This window comes from Garra rufa, chromosome 17 (assembly GCF_049309525.1).
Source record: "Garra rufa chromosome 17, GarRuf1.0, whole genome shotgun sequence".
Classification (NCBI taxonomy): Eukaryota; Metazoa; Chordata; class Actinopteri; order Cypriniformes; family Cyprinidae; genus Garra; species Garra rufa.
The window spans coordinates 4,784,675-4,803,816 of record NC_133377.1 but is presented as its reverse complement, the minus strand read 5'-3'; the positions used below and the strand labels follow the sequence as shown (position 1 = coordinate 4,803,816).

The 19,142-nt window shown below is 41.7% G+C and overlaps 1 protein-coding gene across 1 annotated transcript; it reads left to right on the top strand.

The window, feature by feature from the left end:
• Positions 1-505: 505 nt before the first annotated feature.
• Positions 506-10,730, top strand: fam8a1a (family with sequence similarity 8 member A1a). The gene is made up of 5 exons (XM_073822408.1): positions 506-884; positions 6,422-6,542; positions 7,787-7,910; positions 8,159-8,298; positions 9,261-10,730. The coding sequence occupies exons 1-5, from the start codon at positions 557-559 to the stop codon at positions 9,403-9,405; spliced, it is 858 nt and encodes a 285-aa protein (XP_073678509.1). The 5' UTR covers positions 506-556; the 3' UTR covers positions 9,406-10,730.
• Positions 10,731-19,142: the final 8,412 nt, after the last annotated feature.

Below are 19,142 nucleotides of genomic sequence, written 5' to 3'. Positions count from 1 at the left end.
ATTTTAAAATTGTAATTTTTTTGGCTGCTTTGGATCAAATAAGGCTTTGTGAGCAGAACGTCCACTTCTAAAAAAAAACATTGAAAAATCTCACTGTTCAAAAAGTTTTGACTGGTGGTGTGTTACATAAAAAAAATAAAAAATAAAAATAAAAATTCCTCGTGTGTTTGCGCACACCTGGCGAATAAAGCTAATTCCGATTCTGATTTTGTGTACATGTCAGTCGGTCAGTCCTTATAATATTCGCAGGCAACATTTTTTGAATATCACAGGGGTGCAGTAGCAGCTGATGCTATTTAATTTTCCGCCTCTTGGACAGTTTGTGTATTTTGTGCTAGACACGTCTTTATATAATAATAAATATTATCATGGAAACTGTCTTAGTCGTAGGACAAGGTAGCTGAAACGAAAATCACCAACTACAAAAAACATTGTACATATGTAGTGGCATAATGGTATATTCCGGCTTCAGTGGGCAGTTGTTATGGCCGCCGCTTGAGCCGATTAGCCTTTCTAATAAGTGGAAGTCTAAACAAGATTTATAAAAGGAATAAACATGGCGGCGAAAAACAGTGTGGAAGAAACTGTCAAAAACTGTCAAGGGTCCGATGACAATGACAACATGACAACGACTGAATACTGCAGGCAGCTGCAGCAGTGGATGTGGCGCTATTATAGCGGCTATGTGAGCTGGCAAAGCTGGGTGTTCATGTCCGCGCCGCTCTTTCCTCCGCCTCAGTTCGGTTGCCAGGCACCCGGCGGCAGCTCCGCGACGCCCGCTGACATCGCCGCATGGTATAACCAGATGAGCAGCCCACCATCCAGCCGTACAGCAGCCACTGCCACATCCAGCACTTCTGAGAGAGGACCAGCACAACCTGCAGGTAGCTGTCAAATCCAATGCTCTGAGGAGGAGTAATTAGTTGCTTCATTAAACACGTTAACAAACGCTAATGAAAAAATGGACTAAATAAATTTGCATTTTATGTACTTTTAGTATTATGTATCTCCATAATCCATCATTATATGTATTTTTAGTATTATGTAATGACCCCACATGTCTTAAAGGCGTCTTAAAGGGTTAGTTCAATCAAAAAAAATAAAAATTCTGTCATTAATTACTCACCCTCATGTCGTTCCAAACCCGTTAAGACTTTCATCTTCAGAACACCAATTAAGATATTTTTGATGAAATCTGAGAGCTTTCTGACCCTGCATAGACAGCAACACAACCACCACGTTCAAGGCCCAGAAAGTTAGTAAGGACATCCTTAAAATAGTCCATGTGACATCAGTGGTTCAACCATAAAGTTATGAAGCTATGAGCAGAGCCGGATTAACGCAAAGGCAAACTAGGCACGTGCCTAGGGCCCGATTGGCGGGAGGGGGCCCAGACAGAGGGACACTTTTTTTTTTCTCTCTTTTTTTTTAAATGTACAAATGTCCTATCTACAATCTATTTCAATATTTATTAATTAACTAAAAATAGTGACGATGTTTATCTTAACCATAGACTGTTACATTGTCATATTAACGCCAGCCCATGACTGTATAGAGCGGCGCCAGCCAGTCAGAGCCATACAGAGCGATTTGTGATAAGCTTTTCACCCAGAGTTATGCCGCGTTCAAGGCAACCCGTAACCCGTGTTTTTCCAACCTTCTACCCGTGAAAGTGCACTGGAACGGCAGTCAAACCCGTGACTTCCCACTCGTGAACTCGTACTAGATCGATGGACTCCCAGTTACGAGTTCTGTAACATACAATATCAGCGCTAATGCGTGCGGTGTTTATGCAAGTGGTACACGGTGGAAAAATAGAGCATAGGACAATATAACGTTGCAATCAAATTAATAATAATATATAAATAATAATAATTCATAAATGTGCCCAGGCAGTTTGGCGTGACTTGCCTGGAACGCTACAAAGTCGTGAGTCGTGATTTTAAGTCGTGTTTTACGAGCTCAAAAACCTGCCTGGAACGCGTAGCATTAGATGCATGCTGCACATTTAATGTTATTATTAAATAAGGCCTATTATTACATTGCATTTAGTTTGAGAGCAAAAGAATGACAACATAACCTGTACATTAGTTGATTTGTATTGCTTTTTACCTTCCCTCCAAAACTCGTGTTTTTTTGTTTTTTTTTTAATTCAGGCATATTTTGAAAAAATTAAATAAAGCAAAGCCGTTTGAACAGCGCTCTTCACTTATTATTTTATTTTGGTACCATGACCCGCACTTACAAAACAGTCTTCTTTTTATCGTTTATTTTACAATAATAACCAATAGGATAGAACACAGGTGTGGTGTTTTAGCAGCTAATCTATTGGTGATTAATATAAATAAAATAAAGCTAAAACTCTGTTTTGTCAGTGTTCCATGGTCTCATAGCCTACTATAAGAAATAAAGTTTAATAAATGCAATACAATGCATCACAAATCCGTGAGTACAGTTTACAAACCCGTGGGAACGAATTGCTAAAGCGTGCGCACAGATTATAAATTTGTCGGTAAGGATTCAAAATCTGAGGGTACGGTTTACAAAATCTGAGCTCACGGATTGGATATTCGTGGGTACGGTTTGATAATCCATGGGCACGATTTATATTTATTTATTTAACCGAGGGAACAGTTTAAGAACTCGTGAGTACAGTTTAAACTGAGGGAACGAACTGCAAAACCGTCCCCACGGATTAATTATTTTTCTTCTAGAGGGGCTCCGTGTGAGCCCAATATCGTTTTGCTTAATAAACTTATTTGCTCTGTTTACATAGTTTACTGACACCTATTGGTTATTTACTGGTACTACTGCCTTAACAATGACACTCCCAATGGATAAGATGAGGATAATTTAATAGCATTTAATAGAGCCGTGTAATGTATAAATAATGAATATCAAAAAATAGTCTGATAGACTGTTTTATATACAACACATGACTTATTTTGGCATACAACAACCAATTTTTAACCAAAGACTAGGCTATGTAAAATGTGAATTAACTTTTATTAGTAACTTTGGTAAGTTTCAGATTTCAATTCATAAATAACATCGACGGAGGGGGGCCCAAAAAATGCAACCTGCCTAGTGTAGTACATTTATTTAATCCGGCTCTGCCTATGAGAATACTTTTTGTGTGCAAATAAACCAAAAATAACATAACATAATAGCATAAATGGTCTTATACCACATTTAAGATTAAACATTTTAAACAAGTAAAATTAAGATTATAAAGTGGATATTTCTGGTCATTGCTGCTGATTGAGCAATACAGTGATTCAAGTAACCTTCCTAAAATACATGATAATGTAAAAGCCTTGACAAACAACCTGTTCACCAGCTACTGTGTAGCACAGTATCTAAAGTTGCCAACCCTAATTTACTTGTCACTGTCATGAATTGAGTCGTCAAGTCATTAACTCTTGCACTACACATCATGGACTTCAGCCCCCACAAGCCACTGCACTAATCACTGCATTCACCTGCTCCCTGTTTCTCACTGCACTGATCACATGGACAGCTTATATGCCACTCACACACACAGCTTCCTCGCGAAGTCTTGTATTGCCCCGGCTGCATTTCTAAGCGTTTTCCCAGTTTCCTAGTCTCCGTGTTTTCAGAGTTTCCTAGTTTATTCCTGGTTTTGTTTCCTGTTTTGCCTTGTTTTCTCTGTTTGTTTTTGTTGTTACTTTGGACTGCCCATTTGGTTTTTGACTCAGGCTTGGTTACTGGTTTACTCTCTGGATTATCTTCGCTGTTGTTGTTTGCTGGTGTTGACCCTGTTTGCCCCGACTACGATCTTGACAATAAAATGCTGCAAATGTATCCGCACGTCTCAGTCTGACTCCCTGTTACAGAAGACTTCGCCTCATCAGGATCCAGCAGTTGTGAGTCAATCAGATTACCATGGATCCGGTAAACCAGTTATTGTGTCTACGTCAGAGAGATCTATCGATTGAGGACTATGTACGGCAGTTTTGTGAGTTATCCTATTATGTACCATTTGAAGAAGTTGCTTTAAAGGATTTTTTTCGTTTTGGACTTAATGAGCCTATTAAATCATGGTTCCCAAAAGGAAAGTTCAATTGTAGTTTAAAGGACTTTATGGATTATGCTCTAATTTTGAGCGGCTCTGCATTCACTGTGGATGTCGCTAAGGAGGAACATAGCACCACTCTAGAGCCTGTTCACAAAACGGCCGCCCTTCCAGAGACTATTCACAAAACGGCCGCCCTTCCAGAGACTGTTCGCAAGATGGCTGCCCTTCCAGAGTCTCCGCTGGTCCCGCCCGACCTTCCAGAGTCTCCGCTGGTCCAGCCCAGCCTTCCAGAGCCTCCGCTGGTCCCGCCCGACCTTCCAGAGTCTCCGCTGGTCCCGCCCGGCCTTCCAGAGTCTCCGCTGGTCCCGCCCGGCCTTCCAGAGCCTCCGCTGGTTCAGCCCTGCCTTCCAGAGCCTCCGCTGGTTCAGCCCAGCCTTCCAGAGCCTCCGCTGGTTCCGCCCAGCCTTCCAGAGCCTCCGCTGGTTCCGCCCAGCCTTCCAGAGCCTCCGATGGTTCAGCCCAGCCTTCCAGAGACTCCGCTGGTTCAGCCCAGCCTTCCAGAGCCTCCGCTGGTTCCGCCCAGCCTTCCAGAGCCTCCGCTGGTTCCGCCCAGCCTTCCAGAGCCTCCGCTGGTTCCGCCCAGCCTTCCAGAGCCTCCGATGGTTCAGCCCAGCCTTCCAGAGACTCCGCTGGTTCAGCCCAGCCTTCCAGAGCCTCCGCTGGTTCCGTCCAGTCGTCCTGAGATTCCTGTCTGCCCGGTTCAGGCTACAGATGCCGTGTATGGACTGTTGAGTTTCCCACCCACCCTCCCTACTGCTCCAGTCCCACCACCTCTGTCTCCTGACAGTCCCCCTGCTCACCCACAACCCACCTTTGATGCAGAGGACTTGCCGTGGGACTGCCAGTCTCCATCGGTGCCCTGGCTAGAGGATCCCTCACCATCGCCTCCAGTCTCAGAGTCCTGGACTCCACCTCGGCCCTCCGACCCTGCGGCTCCACCCCGGCTCTCTGCTCCCTCGTCTCCGCTGTCGGCCGACGGTCCACCAGCTCCACCGGGCTCCATCGTCCCTCCGGCTCCGCCCTGGTCAGTCGTCACCCCACCTTCGCCTCTGGACTCTACTCCTCCGGCTGCGCCTCGTCACTCCGTCCTACCTCCGGACCTCCATCTCCGCCTTGGTCGCCAGAGCCTTGGGTTCCGCCTTGGCCCTCCGGATCCTCTGTGTCGCCCAGGACCATCGACTCTCCGGTTCCTCCTCGGGCTCCACCGGCTCCACCTCCGTCGGTCGGCCCCATGGAGGAGCCAACCCTTCCTCCACCATGGCTTCTCCCTCCGTCGGCTCCGCCTCAGTCCATAGCTCCATTACCCCCACATGGACCTGGCCCTCCATCCCTCCCCCTGTTCCGCCTCCGCTTCACCACCCTCTGGTTTGATTAGGTGGTTAGAGCGTCTGGAAGCCGCTCCTTGAGGAGGGGCTCTGTCATGAATTGAGTCGTCCTGTCATTAACTCTTGCACTACACATCATGGACTTCAGCCCCCACAAGCCACTGCACTAATCACTGCATTCACCTGCTCCCTGTTTCTCACTGCACTGATCACTGCACACACCAGCTGCAGCTCATCACACGGACAGCTTATATGCCACTCACACACACAGCTTCCTCGCGAAGTCTTGTATTGCCCCGGCTGCATTTCTAAGCGTTTTCCTAGTCTCCGTGTTTTCAGAGTTTCCTAGTTTATTCCTGGTTTTGTTTCCTGTTTTGCCTTGTTTTCTCTGTTTGTTTCTGTTGTTACTTTGGACTGCCCATTTGGTTTTTGACTCACGCTTGGTTACTGGTTTACTCTCTGGATTATCTTCGCTGTTGTTGTTTGCTGGTGTTGACCCTGTTTGCCCCGACTACGATCTTGACAATAAAATGCTGCAAATGGATCCGCACGTCTCAGTCTGACTCCCTGTTACAGTCACATAGTGTCTTTTAGTGGAATAATTATTATTAAACATTTAAATAGATAGTTTACCAAAAAAAGAAAATTCTGTTGTTAATTATTCACCCCCGTGTGGTTTCAAACCTCTCTGTTCCTTGAACGTGTCAGTCGCATTTCTGTCTTTGCGGGGTTAGAAAGCTCTCAGATTTCATAAATATCTTAATTTGTGTTCTGAAGATGAACAAAGTTCATCGGGTTTAGAACAACATGAGGGTGAGTAATTAATGACAGAATTTTCTGTCCCTTTAAGTTGCTTTTCACCATAATTCTATAATTGTAGGTAACCATCAAATGTAAGCAAATTTGTGACACTGAGCAGAAAAGATGGATTTTCTTACATCTGTTGAAGCATTGAAGGTGCACACTTAGGTTATAACTTTATCTTTTGTTCTTTTAGGTAGAGAGTACACCATTCCCTCCCCTCTTCGCAGATTTCTGGCTGAAACTGTGGATTTCTTCATTCTATTCTGTGTTAAAGCAACCATCGTGTTGTGGATTATGCATCTCAGTGGAATGAAGTGAGTCAAGAGGGTGTTCAGAACCAAAAGGAATTGATTATCCTTTTTGAATCATTCCTACAATGTAGTTATAGTTATATTACTGTTTTATAAACAACATCAAACACAAAATATTAAGTGGCACAACTGTTTTCAACACTGATTATAAAAAATGTTTCTTGAGCTGCAAATCCAGCATATTAGAATGATTTCTAAAGGATCATGTGACACTGAGGACTGGAGTAATGATGCTGAAAATTCACCTTTTACATCACAGGAATCATTTACATTTTAAAATATATTCAAATAGAACACAGTAATTTTAAACTGTAATACTTTTAGACAATTTCTCTATTTTTACTGTATTAACTCCATACTTTTGCACATAGTGTATACAGTATATACAGTCAAGCCTGAAATTATTCACACCCCTGGCAAATTCTGACTTAAAGTTACTTTTATTCAACCAGCAAGTTTTTTTTTTTTATTAGAAATGACACAGACGTCTCCCAGAAGATAATAAGACGATGTACAAGAGGCATCATTGTGGAAAAAATTATTACTCATCTTTTGTTTACATTTGAACAAAAAGTGGCATGTCCAAAATTATTCAAAAATGAAGGCTACATCATTGTGGCCAAACAATTCAATTTTTGTTTCATCTGACCATAAAACAGAAGACCAGAAGTCTTCTTGCTTTTTTGTGCCTTATCTAGAGAAGTGGTGTCCTCCTTGGTCTGCATCTGTGGAACCCAGCGGTGTGCAGTGTTTGTTGGACTGTCTGCCTTGAGATGTTGCCACCAGCAGAGCCCAGATTCATCAGGATGGCCTTGGTGGTGATCCTTGGATTCTTTTTTACCTCTCTCACTATCCTCCTGGCCAGAACAGGTGTCACTTTTGGCTTCCGACCACGTCCTCTGAGATTTTTCACAGTGCGTAAGGTCTTGTATTTTTGAATAATACTTTGCACTGTAGCCACTGGAACTTCAAAACTTTTAGATATGGTCTTATAGCCCTTTCCTGACTTGTGAGCAGCCACAATGCGCAGCCGCAGGTCCTCAATGAGGTCCTTTGTCTTAGACAAGACTGTCCACAAACCATTGTACATAGTGCCAGGGGTATGAATAATTTCGGCCTTGACTGTATATATATAAATAAATATATATATATATATATAAATAAATATATATATATATATAAATAAATAAATATATATATATATATATATCGAATGACAGTTCATATACCTTTGATCTTGCGAACAGAGATATCTCCAAATTCATGATGCAGTTTATTGTGGAGGAGATTGATGAGAACACATCACTGGAGGACCTGCAGAAGATGATGGTCGTGGCTTTGGCATACAGAGTGCTAGTGTGTGTCTATGAAGTGAGTGAGCATCTTCTGTTTTCCATGTTGTGAAAGCCACAGTTGCAAGCATTGTCTCTCAGTCTGTTTTTAATTTAAAATTTTACATCTGTTTTATCAGAAAAATAAATAATCAGTCATATTTCCACTTAGTAACAGTATTTGGTAGACAAACTCAGTAGTCTTGAAGTGATTTAAATGAGTTATGTGTTTATGTTTTTAGACAGCTCACAAATTTCCTTGTGTCTGTGTTCTGTCTTCATCTGCAGATCATCTGTATTTGGGGAGCTGGAGGTGCGACTCCAGGAAAGTTCCTGCTGGGGCTTCGAGTCGTCACATGTGACACAACAGTCCTAGTGCAGCCCAATCGGGTTTTAGTGGTACCGGCAACCAATGTCAGCTTATCTGCGTGAGTTATGCATATGTTTATAATATGGTGGGCATTAAACCCCTCGGTTTTTGACACAAATGGCCCTGACAAAAACAATAATAATACAAATATATATGTATAATAATTCAAAAATTATTTATAAATAATTCTGAACATATACACTACCAGTCAAAAGTTTTTGAACATTAAATGTTTTAATGTTTTTTACAGCAGTCTCTTCTGCTACCCAAGCCTGCATTTATTTGATCCAAAGTACAGCAAAAACAGTAAAATTTTGAAATATGTTTACTATTTAAATGTTTTCTATTTGAATATATTTTAAAATGTACTTTATAACTGATTTCAAAGCTGAATTTTTAGCATTATTACTCCAGTCACATGATCCTTCAGAAATGATTTATTATTATTATTATAGTAAAAACAGCTGAGTATATATTTTTTCAGTTTTGTTATGAATAGAATGTTCAGAAGAACAGCATTTATCTGAAATTGAATTTTTTTGTAACACTACAAATGTCTTAATTATCACTTTTGATCAATTTAAAGCATCCTTGCTAAATAAAATAATACATTTCTATAATTTCTTTTTCCTCCAAAATAATTAAGTATACTGACCAAGCTTTTGAATGGCGTAGTGTATAATGTTACAAAAGCTTTTTATTTCAGATAAATACTGATCTTTGGGTCTTTCTATTCATCAAAGAATCCTGAAAAAATGTACTGAACTGTTTTAAATATTGATAATAATAATAAAATTATAAAATTAAAACTAAAATTTTTTAGCTTTGATCACATGAATAAATGACATTTTAAAATATATTCAAATAGAAGAGTTATTTTAAATAGTAAAAATGCAGGCTTGGTGAGCATAAGATATATATATATATATATATATATATATATATATATATATATATATATATATATACTGATACCAACAAAATAATGCAAGATTTTTTTTTTTTTTTTTTTTTTGGCAGCTCTACAGTACGGGCTTTAAACAAAAACTTCTCCATCGCCTTCCTGTTCCCTATCTTTATCACGTTACTATTTTTCCAGCACAACAGAACTGTTTATGACGTTGTGGCTGGAACCATCGTGGTTCGGAGGAGAAGAGCCAGATGACCAGTCTGTGTGTCAAAATCATGTAAATACAGCCTCTGTCAAGCATCAAGTGCTTACAAAAATTCTCCGTACTTTATTTAAATAAAATATCCCTATAGTATTTCCTGCATATTTGCACTAATGATCCATGAATTGAAGTCTGATCACATAGCTATTGTTTACAGCACTAAGAAATATCTGCTTTCTTAGAAAAGTTACTGATTCCTCAACAAGACAGTATTTCATGTTGAATGATGAGTGATATCCAGTTCCAGACACGTGTTTTATGTAGACATGCTTGGAAATTTCATCCGAGAGGAATGTTTCACTCTAAATACCAGCTTAATCCACAAGGTTTTCATAACTTTTCCCCAGATTGAAGCTTTACGGCCCAGACGAGTCTGTTATTAATCTTACTAAAGGCAGGGAAGTGAGCTCGGCATTCATCGCGTATTCTTCCACACATGCACATGCAGACGTCCGGAATGTTCCATTCCTGTTGTCAATTCAGTCAGTGGCTGATATGCCTCACTACATTTCTCAGGGTGTTTTAAAAACTTGTTTTATGTGGCGTGTGTTTCTCTTCTGATCTTTAATATGTAAAGAGTTTTGAAATTCATATTACGTGCCCTATAGTATTCAGCATGCCAAACACACCATCTGTTTTGATTTATCATTGTGCATGGTTCAAACACATATATTTAAGGTTTGATACTGAACAGCAGTATTTATCAGTTCCTTATGTATTTAATACACACATATTGTTAAATCCAACCGGCATGTGGCTAAATTAAATCAACTTCTCTGGGATACATTATCTTTCTCATGTCATAACTAGATTTATTTATTTGTTTTACATTTATTTTAATAATGTCCTTACTACATTTCTGGGCTTTTAATGTGGTAGTTGCAGGGTCTCGGAGTTAATCAAAAATATATTAATTTGTGTTTCGAAGATAAACAAAGGTCTTACGGGTTTGAAACGACTTGAGTATGAGTAATTAATGACAGAATTTTTATTTTTGTGTGAACTATCCCTTTAAGCATGAACCCATGCATGATTAAAAAACAAAAAGTACTTCTTGATAACCACTAGATGGTGATATGTGTTCGTAAACGCAAGCTGGAACCCTAATTTGACAATCACAGTGGAGAGTTCTTCAAAATGCAAAGCAAATGTCATTTGGCATGGTTCAGTTACACAGTCACATTCCATAGACAGTGACAGTTCACACGTTCTCACAAGCAAAAAATGTTTCCAATCTGATCACATGCCAATCAGGCAGCAAAACTGCAAATTTGCAGTGTTCTGGTAAGAATGACTCACAATTGATTTAGATCTTTGAAATAAATATTACATCCATAACCATAAGGCCTGTTTTTTGTCTTTCTCTTGTTTGCCCTTTCTGGTCTCTCCGGAGGTCTTGAAGTCCCAGGGGCAGTTCCTCATAATCAAAACCTTGTGGACCAAATGAAGAAAACAGACACAAGGGTTGTCTTAGGACATGGATGTACACGCCAACTTGCGCTCACAAACACTTACTGATAAAGGAAGGTTTTGGCATAGCTTTGAACAAACACCACGAGATGACACGAGAAGTTCATCTGAAAACACATTATAAATGTGTACTTTTGTGTTTTTTTACACACCAGCAGTACTTGCCATCAGTCATTATTTCTGACGTATACACAAAGAAAGAATAAATATTTAAAGTCCACTCACATGATAGGTACTCCACTCATATAACTTAATAAAAGCTGTTGTATTTTACATGAAGCAGGTTGCCTCATGTAGGCAGCCATTTTGAAATCACATTATCAGCCGAATATAACTTGTATCTTAAAGGGGTCATTGGATGCAAAATTTCATGGAGGACTGTTTACTGAACCTGCGAGATCAGCTTACAATGCCAGCTGTACACAAAGGGTTAAGGCTATAAAGTGGGGCAATTCCAACGTTGCAAGGAAAGTCTGCGCTTTTAACTGACAGCCTTTAAATACGTTTTCATATTTAAAGAATTTGCTACTGACTATTCAAACAAGAGTTTTGAGCAGTGTAGAGTAGTGCTTCTTGTTTCTACGATCGGAAATGCAGACATTGTGTTATGTTTATGCACCGCAATGCGTAAAAAGACTATATATGTCATTATAATCAGTAGTTATGTCCCCACTGGATGCAACAAATGCCTTGTTTATAATGGGTTTTATTATTTCTGTCTCTTCGCGCCGAGAAACGGCATCACAACAAAGTTAGGGGTGTAACATTTCCTTCACACCCTTGAGGTATTCGGCCAATCACAATGCAATGGATATATGGCCAATCAGAGAACATCTCGCTTTTCATCAACTATGAGTTTAGTAAAAAATCAAAGTATTTCAGAAAGGCGGGGCAGAGAGGAGCAACAATAATGTACAGTATGTGGAAAATAATGTTTTTTGAACCTCAAACTGCGTGAACACATCGCATTACACCAAATACACAAAACAATGCTCTTTTTAGCAACATCATATGACCCCTTTAAATCATAAATCTTTTCTCAGATTAAACCATTCACAGATTTTTGGCTGCGTGACATCACACAGGCCTAGGCCCCTCCCATGATTGTTGATTGACATGGCCGTCTTACCTTAGACCCGCCCTAAGTGAGCTGTAAACTTTCGTCATTTTTTTGATGCCGCAGTGGGACAGACAAGAATGTTTTCTAAGCGACTGAGGTGTTCTGTTGTTTGATGTAATAATGAACACAGGATTCATCATTTACTCCCGTCATCTGAGCCACTGAAGAAATTTACTTTCGTTTTTGAAGAGAATGCGCCAGCCGATCTGACTAAATGCATTTATGTTTGTGCAAATCATTTGTGATCCAGCTTCACCTACATGAATATTTGCAAATCACCTTCTGATAATCTGCTAGTTAGCAAGTTTCGTGGCTAAAGTTTACAGTTTCTCAGAGAACAGCTGGTCACCCTACGAAAAAGAGGGGCAGGATGAGTAAAGCTCATTAGCATTATAGCTATTGAGAAATTTTAACAAAAGTATGTTATAGACTTTTCATTTAGACCCTAAAGATTTGTGGAACATCTGATGACCCCTTTAAAAAAAGACTCTCTCCCTTTTTATTTGATAGCACACGTACATCTCGGAGACGTAAGCAGAAAAGAGCGCAATATTTTGACAAATAAAAGGTAATAGGTGGTAAAGATACATACGAGCAGAATTAATTAAGATATTAGCCTAATATTTCACCTACCTGACCGGAAATGATATCAACAAACAAGAATATTGCCAAAATTCTTGCCTTGGAAATCCAGGTTCAGTTTGGCCAACCACAAACACCTTTTGTTCCTCAGACAGTTTTTGCACTCTTCTCCTTGATTTGTTATAACTTTTGGCAGACTATAGTACTCCAAATGTTTTTCCCGGTCTGACCAATTAGTACTGCCCAAAACATAACAATAACTGACCATTTTCAGCAGCAATAATTAGCAAAATATGCAAGTTTCGTTCGGGTCAGTGGCATTGTTTACATTCAGTGCCGCCAACAGGTCACATTTGAAGGCTGCGCACATATTATTTAAGAAAAGTAACCATAATAAAATTGACTGTTATTTCTTGTGAGATATAAAATACTATAAATTCTTCTATATTTTGCAATTTAATGGTTACTTTTCCTAAATAAGAATTTCCTGATGATGTATAAAGCCTTCAATGGTCAGTTTTTCCTCTGTGACTATTTACATATTCGTTAAGTGTATAGTGTTTTAAAAATCTGGTCAGATTGTAGAAGTCCTGAAGTGAATTCCAGCTTTTGCAAAGCCAACTTTTGCACAATAAAGCATCCACACCACTAGGTGTCAGTATAAGTCTTGGCTATTGCAACATAAGTGTATCTGTAACACAGAAACTCTCTCAGACACAGACACAACATGATTTTGAAAATTTTTCCAGTTAAAAATAAAATCTTAACAAAAATGTAAATGTCACTGAAAGCATATGATGTTCATTTTTTTCATTTAAGAGAACACCCCGCTCACTTTTTGTGTGGTTTGCCAGCTTTCCTCTTGAGACAACGTATCTTTACTCACCCACAGCCCCACCCATCTGTCTCCCCGTCATATCTAATATGAATTTTACTGGGTTGCACATCTGGTTTGGCCGTCCAGCAGCGTTTGGCAAAGCCACTGGGTTCACAGCTGTTGGCTCTTCCCACATCCTCTTCAGCCGGGATTCTGGTAAAGCCGTCCCCATGGATAGTGCTTCACCCTGCTGAGAGGAATGACTGGCAGGCTCAAGACAACTTGATATGGTTGTTTTGTTTGCCACTGAGCCGCAGCACAGCCCGGACTGGAACTGAGAGCATGTTGAAATTATTAGTTGCATTAGTCTTGATTTCCAATGTGAAAATCAGACACTGTATTTAAATAGATTGTGCCACAGGAGCACCATTTGAGAGGATAATATGTTGGACTTGAAAGCTAGTGGGGTTTCCCATTCAGATTTGAACCTTGCTTGTAGCATATGACATATTAAAAAGCTAGATCAAAGTGAGTTTCACATAAATTGAAAATAATCCGAAATCATTTCTTCCTACATAAACTTTCATGTGTCTTAGTTTTGTGTTCTCATCCCTGTACGCAAGATTCAGTGTTTTTACATGTGACCCACTACCTGTTAAACCAAATTCACTTTGCACATTCTTCTCTAGTACTACACCTGAAAACACGGCCTCATTAAAATGACTCATTTTGTGTATTGTGTGCTGCTCTCTGTGAATCAGGAGAGACGAGCGCTGTGGTAAGGTGACTAATTAGGGAACTTCACAGCGAGAGGAGCTGAGGATGCTTGTGACAATAACAAGCCCTGTCGACAGGAAGGAACTCTCTTGAGCTGATCCCACAGCGATCCACAGCACTGAAAGCACAGCGGAGTATTAATGCCTCGACTTAATGAGGCCTGTTTGGAGAGTAATACAGAACAACTACCATTGTTTACAACAGGTTACATTTGGCAAGCCTATTTCTTTTGGTTCAAAAAGTACAGGAAGCATTGGTTTTAATTACAATATTATTGACACCCAAAGTGCACAACAGCAATACCCGGTCGGATGTAAACAACAGCATGAATTGCACGGTTAATGTACTACTGAATACATTAGAACACGTGGAAGCTGCTAAATCATATAGAGAAGTACTTAGTAAGCAGAAAGTACGCAGTAGTTTGACAAACTAAAGTTAATAGGTGGTAAAGATACGATTAAGATATTATCGTTAATAGGTGGTAAAAAATTAAGATATTAGCCTAATATTTCACCTACCTGACTGTAAATAAGAACAAACATGAATGTTGTCAAGATTCTTGTCCTGGAAGTCCTGCTCTCAAAAATGATGTGTTAATTTTTAACACATTGTTTGTGTTATGTCTGTTTTAGCACATTTTGTGTTACTTTGTGTTGAATGTGTGTTAAAAACGAAAAAGAAAATATCCAACACAGTGAGTCCAACACAATATGTGTTAAATATCAGCCAATCACATTGCTGCTTGCCTCACTTCATGAGCCGTTATTCAAGTTTTCATCGTCAGGACATAACTTCAGTGTGTGAAGGTAAGAAATGTTTGTATTTGCCATTATACGTTTTTAAAATGTCTTTTGTGATCGTCTGGAGATGGTCGAGGGGCATTTGGCACATATACATGGTAGCCGGAAAACGCTAGTTACGTATGTAACTGTGGTTCTGTGAATTCCGGATGACCGCCAGAGGCGGTACTTAGCACTAGTGGATAATCGCTGCGCCAGCTAGATAGGTCGAGAAGAAATACCAACAAAGTCATGTAATGACGTAGACCGAGATGCAAGGATATAAACCACAGCAGCTCGGCACCCAGCCTCAGAATGCTTTCTCGCGCATTCCGAATGACGAAGAACTCTGGCGGTCATCCGGAATTCACAGAACCACAGTTACATACGTAACTAGCATTCTGTTTCATTCCTCCTGACCGCCAGAGGCGGTGCTTAGCACTAGTGGATGACACGTACCAACACAGTCATGAGGAATGCCACCCACCTGCATCAAAGATGCTCCAGAAGGACTGCAGAACTCACATCATGGGAAGCAGCCACGTTGACCTTGTAGAATCGTGCAAACGTACATGGAGAGGACCAGGTAGCAGCTGCACAGACCTCCGCCAAGGAAATTCCCCGTAAAGTGGCCCAAGATGAAGAGACAGCCCTAGTAGAGTGACAAGTAACACCCACTGGTAAAGGTTGGTTAGAATGGCTATACGCTAACTTTATCACCTCGACAATCCAGCGTGCTAACCTTTGCTTAGACAAAGGAGCGCCTTTGTGTACCTCACCATAACAGACGAATAACTGGTCTGTTCGTCTGAAAGAAGCAGAAGACTTCACATAGGCCCTCAAAGCCCGTACAGGACACAGCAGATGAGACCTCCCCCCACCTGCATCAGAGGGAGAATGAGCAGATTGAAATGCAGCCAGATAAATAGACTGGTTTACAAATTGAGGTGACAAGACCTTAGGAAGGAAGGCTGGATTAGGCCGAAGAATGACCCCAGAACCCTCTGGTAACCAGCGTAAGCACGACTGACTCACTGACAGGGCAGGAACACACATCCGGGTGAAGCCTCCATTCGCCCGGAAGCAGCAGATCCCTGGACAGAGCATCCGCCACTTGATTGTCCGAGCCTGGAAGAAAACTGCTTTTAATGAAGCCAGTCGGCCTTGAGACCATTTGAGAATCTTGCGAGTTAGTTGTAAGGACGCAAGAGACCGGGTGCCGCCCTGGTGATTCAAATAAAAGACTGTGGATGTGTTGTCGGACCGGTACATGGCGTACATGGCGGCCCAACAGATTTGGCAAAAAGTGTTGTAGTGCTAGATACACTGCCTTCAGTTCCAGAACATTGATATGTTCGAAAGCCTCCTTTGTTGACCAGTGGCCTCCAATCCCCCTCTGGTTCCACGTTGCCCCCCATCCTGTTAGTGAAGCATCGGTTGTGATCACTTCCCGACGAGAAGGTACCACTCCTAGTGACACTTCAGCCCTCAGAAATGTCACCCGTCTCCAGGGTTTCAGTGCTCTGACACAAACGGAAGAAACAACAATCATGTGACGGCGATGCCTTGTTGAATCTAGCCTTAAGTTGTTGCTCCACCTCTGAAGAGGCCTGAGGTGAAGTAACCCTAAGGGAATCACGGATGTGGCGGCCGCTAACATCCCCATCAGTTGTAAAAGAACACCATAAGGTATCTTTGCCCTCAGACGGAAACGAGTCAACAACTGAAGAATACTGACGGTCCGAGTGTGAGACAGTGTGGCAGACTTGAGTGTCATTCCTATAAAGGTTATGGTCTGCTCTGGAACCAAATGACTCTTTGTCTCGTTCACAGTAAGGCCTAGCTTCTGCATATGCTCCAGAACAATCCTGGTATAGCGTAGAGCATGCAATCTCGTTGGGGCGCAGAGTAGCCAATCGTCCAAGTAAGGCAGAATCCTCATGCCCTTGGACCAAAGAGGAGATAGAGCTGCACTCACACACCTCGTAAAAACACGAGGAGCAAGAGACAGACCGAATGGCAGGACTCGGAACTGATAGACTTGACCCAGAAAACTGAATCTTAGGAACTTCCTGTGGTGGGGAGCAATAGGAACATGGAAGTAAGCATCCCTCAAGTCCACACTTACAAACCAGTCTCCTTTCATCACAGACCGAAGAACGTCGACTGTGTGTAACATCCGAAAATGAAGACTCTTTAGAAACACATTGAGGCGTCGAAGATCCAGAATTGGTCGGAACCCGCCATCCTTTTTTGGAACAAGGAAGTACTTTGAGTAAAAACCGTCCCTCTGTCTGAGAGGGGGAACTTTTTCTATGGCTTCCTTCAACAAAAGCGAACGAATTTCCATGGAAAGGGCCATTGAACTGGTTGCATCTTTGACGACTGTCGGAAGAATTCCTGAAAACTTTGGAGGCAACTGCAATGTGTATCCCCTGTTCAGAGTCGTCAGAACCCAGGGGTCGGATGTTGATGTTTCCCAGTAATGTAGATGTTCTGCAGTGAAACGACCGACTGCCAGCCCCGAAGCTTCAGGGTTTCTGGTTTCTGCCCTTTGAACCTGTGGGGGGACGATGACGTGGCCCCCCTTGATGGTGAAGGGGAAAAGGGCGAAGTGACTGAGCCTCTTCGGTCACTCTGTGTCGCTGTGACGTCTGAAGTTGAGGACCACCATGATGACACATCCGCTGCTCTAAGCTTGAGTAGCATGGGTGAGCTGGCGTCAATGGCATCCTAAAAGAAGGAGCCCGTGGGGCCTGGGTTAACTGACGGGTAGCCTCTGACAACTTCATTCTCTTTTCTAATAGTTCAGAAACATTGGAGCCAAAAAGATGTCCCGGCACAATTGGAAGTTGTATGCCACAGCTGGCAAATTGTATTCTCTGCCCGAGTTATGTAAGCTATAGACTCGTATGCTCTTTTCAATAACGTGTCAGTACGATTACATTGGGCGCTTGGGCAGCGGACATTGCCTCGAAGCACTTCATCTGGTGATACCACCAAAACTGCCACCGGCTGTTCAATTTCAGGTGCCCGACCAACTCCAATAGAGTCAGCCTCAGCCATTGATGCAAGAGTGCGGGCAGTCTTTGACCTCCTCTTAGGCAAATTGGAGCCTGTTAACGCATTGGAGAATTCAGTCACAAAGTCCATGCATGGAGGCATAGCAAATGTATTATCAGCATTTTGCTTAAAGAACACATTAGTTTGAGCAGGCTGAACACAGTTATCAAGACCCAAATGAGCCACTGCCATCTGCAGAATCGAAAGAACGTCATCAGGAGAAGACTGGTCTGCACTAGATGAATGTACAGACCCACCGCTTGAACCACCAGCAGCAGACAGGCCGGAGAGAACATCCTGTGGGGGGGCAGACTGTATGGCAGGTTCCACCAACGCTTCATCAAGGAAATGTGAATTAGATGCACTCATGGATAGAACGTCTAAATCGACAGTATCTGGAGGTTGGAAATCAAACTCATTCATTGAAGTGTCCAGGCGCGGCTGATACCGGGGGTTGTAATGACTGTAGAAGACGTTTCAACTCTGCCATCTCTGAGGAGAGAGTAGCAACAGTCTTCGACAGTGAAGTTTCTGTCTGCGGTGAAGATTTCTTTTTAGTCGGCGGAGCACCAGCAGCCGCTGATGCGTGACGTTTTTGAGCACGCCGTGGCGCTGAATGCGACTGTGCAAGGCTAGCAGACGAGTTAGGATCTAGCTCTGCAAGACGAAGCTGTCTTTCTGATAGCGGCAGCATAGTACAATTCAAACACGGGTCAGTCAATGCTTCTTTCAGATGCTGAATCCCCAAGCACGATGCGCAACGATCGTGTCCGTCATCGGGAAGTAGTGTGTTTGGGCACACTCGGTGGAGAGATGGCGATATGAGAGCTGTGAGCCATGTCTCAGTCAAAAACAGGTCCTCGGTAGCACCGTAGGAACTCAAAACTGATCAAATACACGCACAGGAGATCAGGCGTTGATAATATCTTCGGATAGAACTGAAAGATTAAGTGAGAGGAATCACACTTGAATATCAGAGTTGCCTTCGGATAGAACCGCGGGGTAAATGAAAGCTTGTACGACGACAAATATGCGACAATTCAAATATATAACGTTATAGGTCAGCGGGAAAACGCTACCTAAGTGCGGTAGAAACCAGCCACCGGATAGTACCGTAAA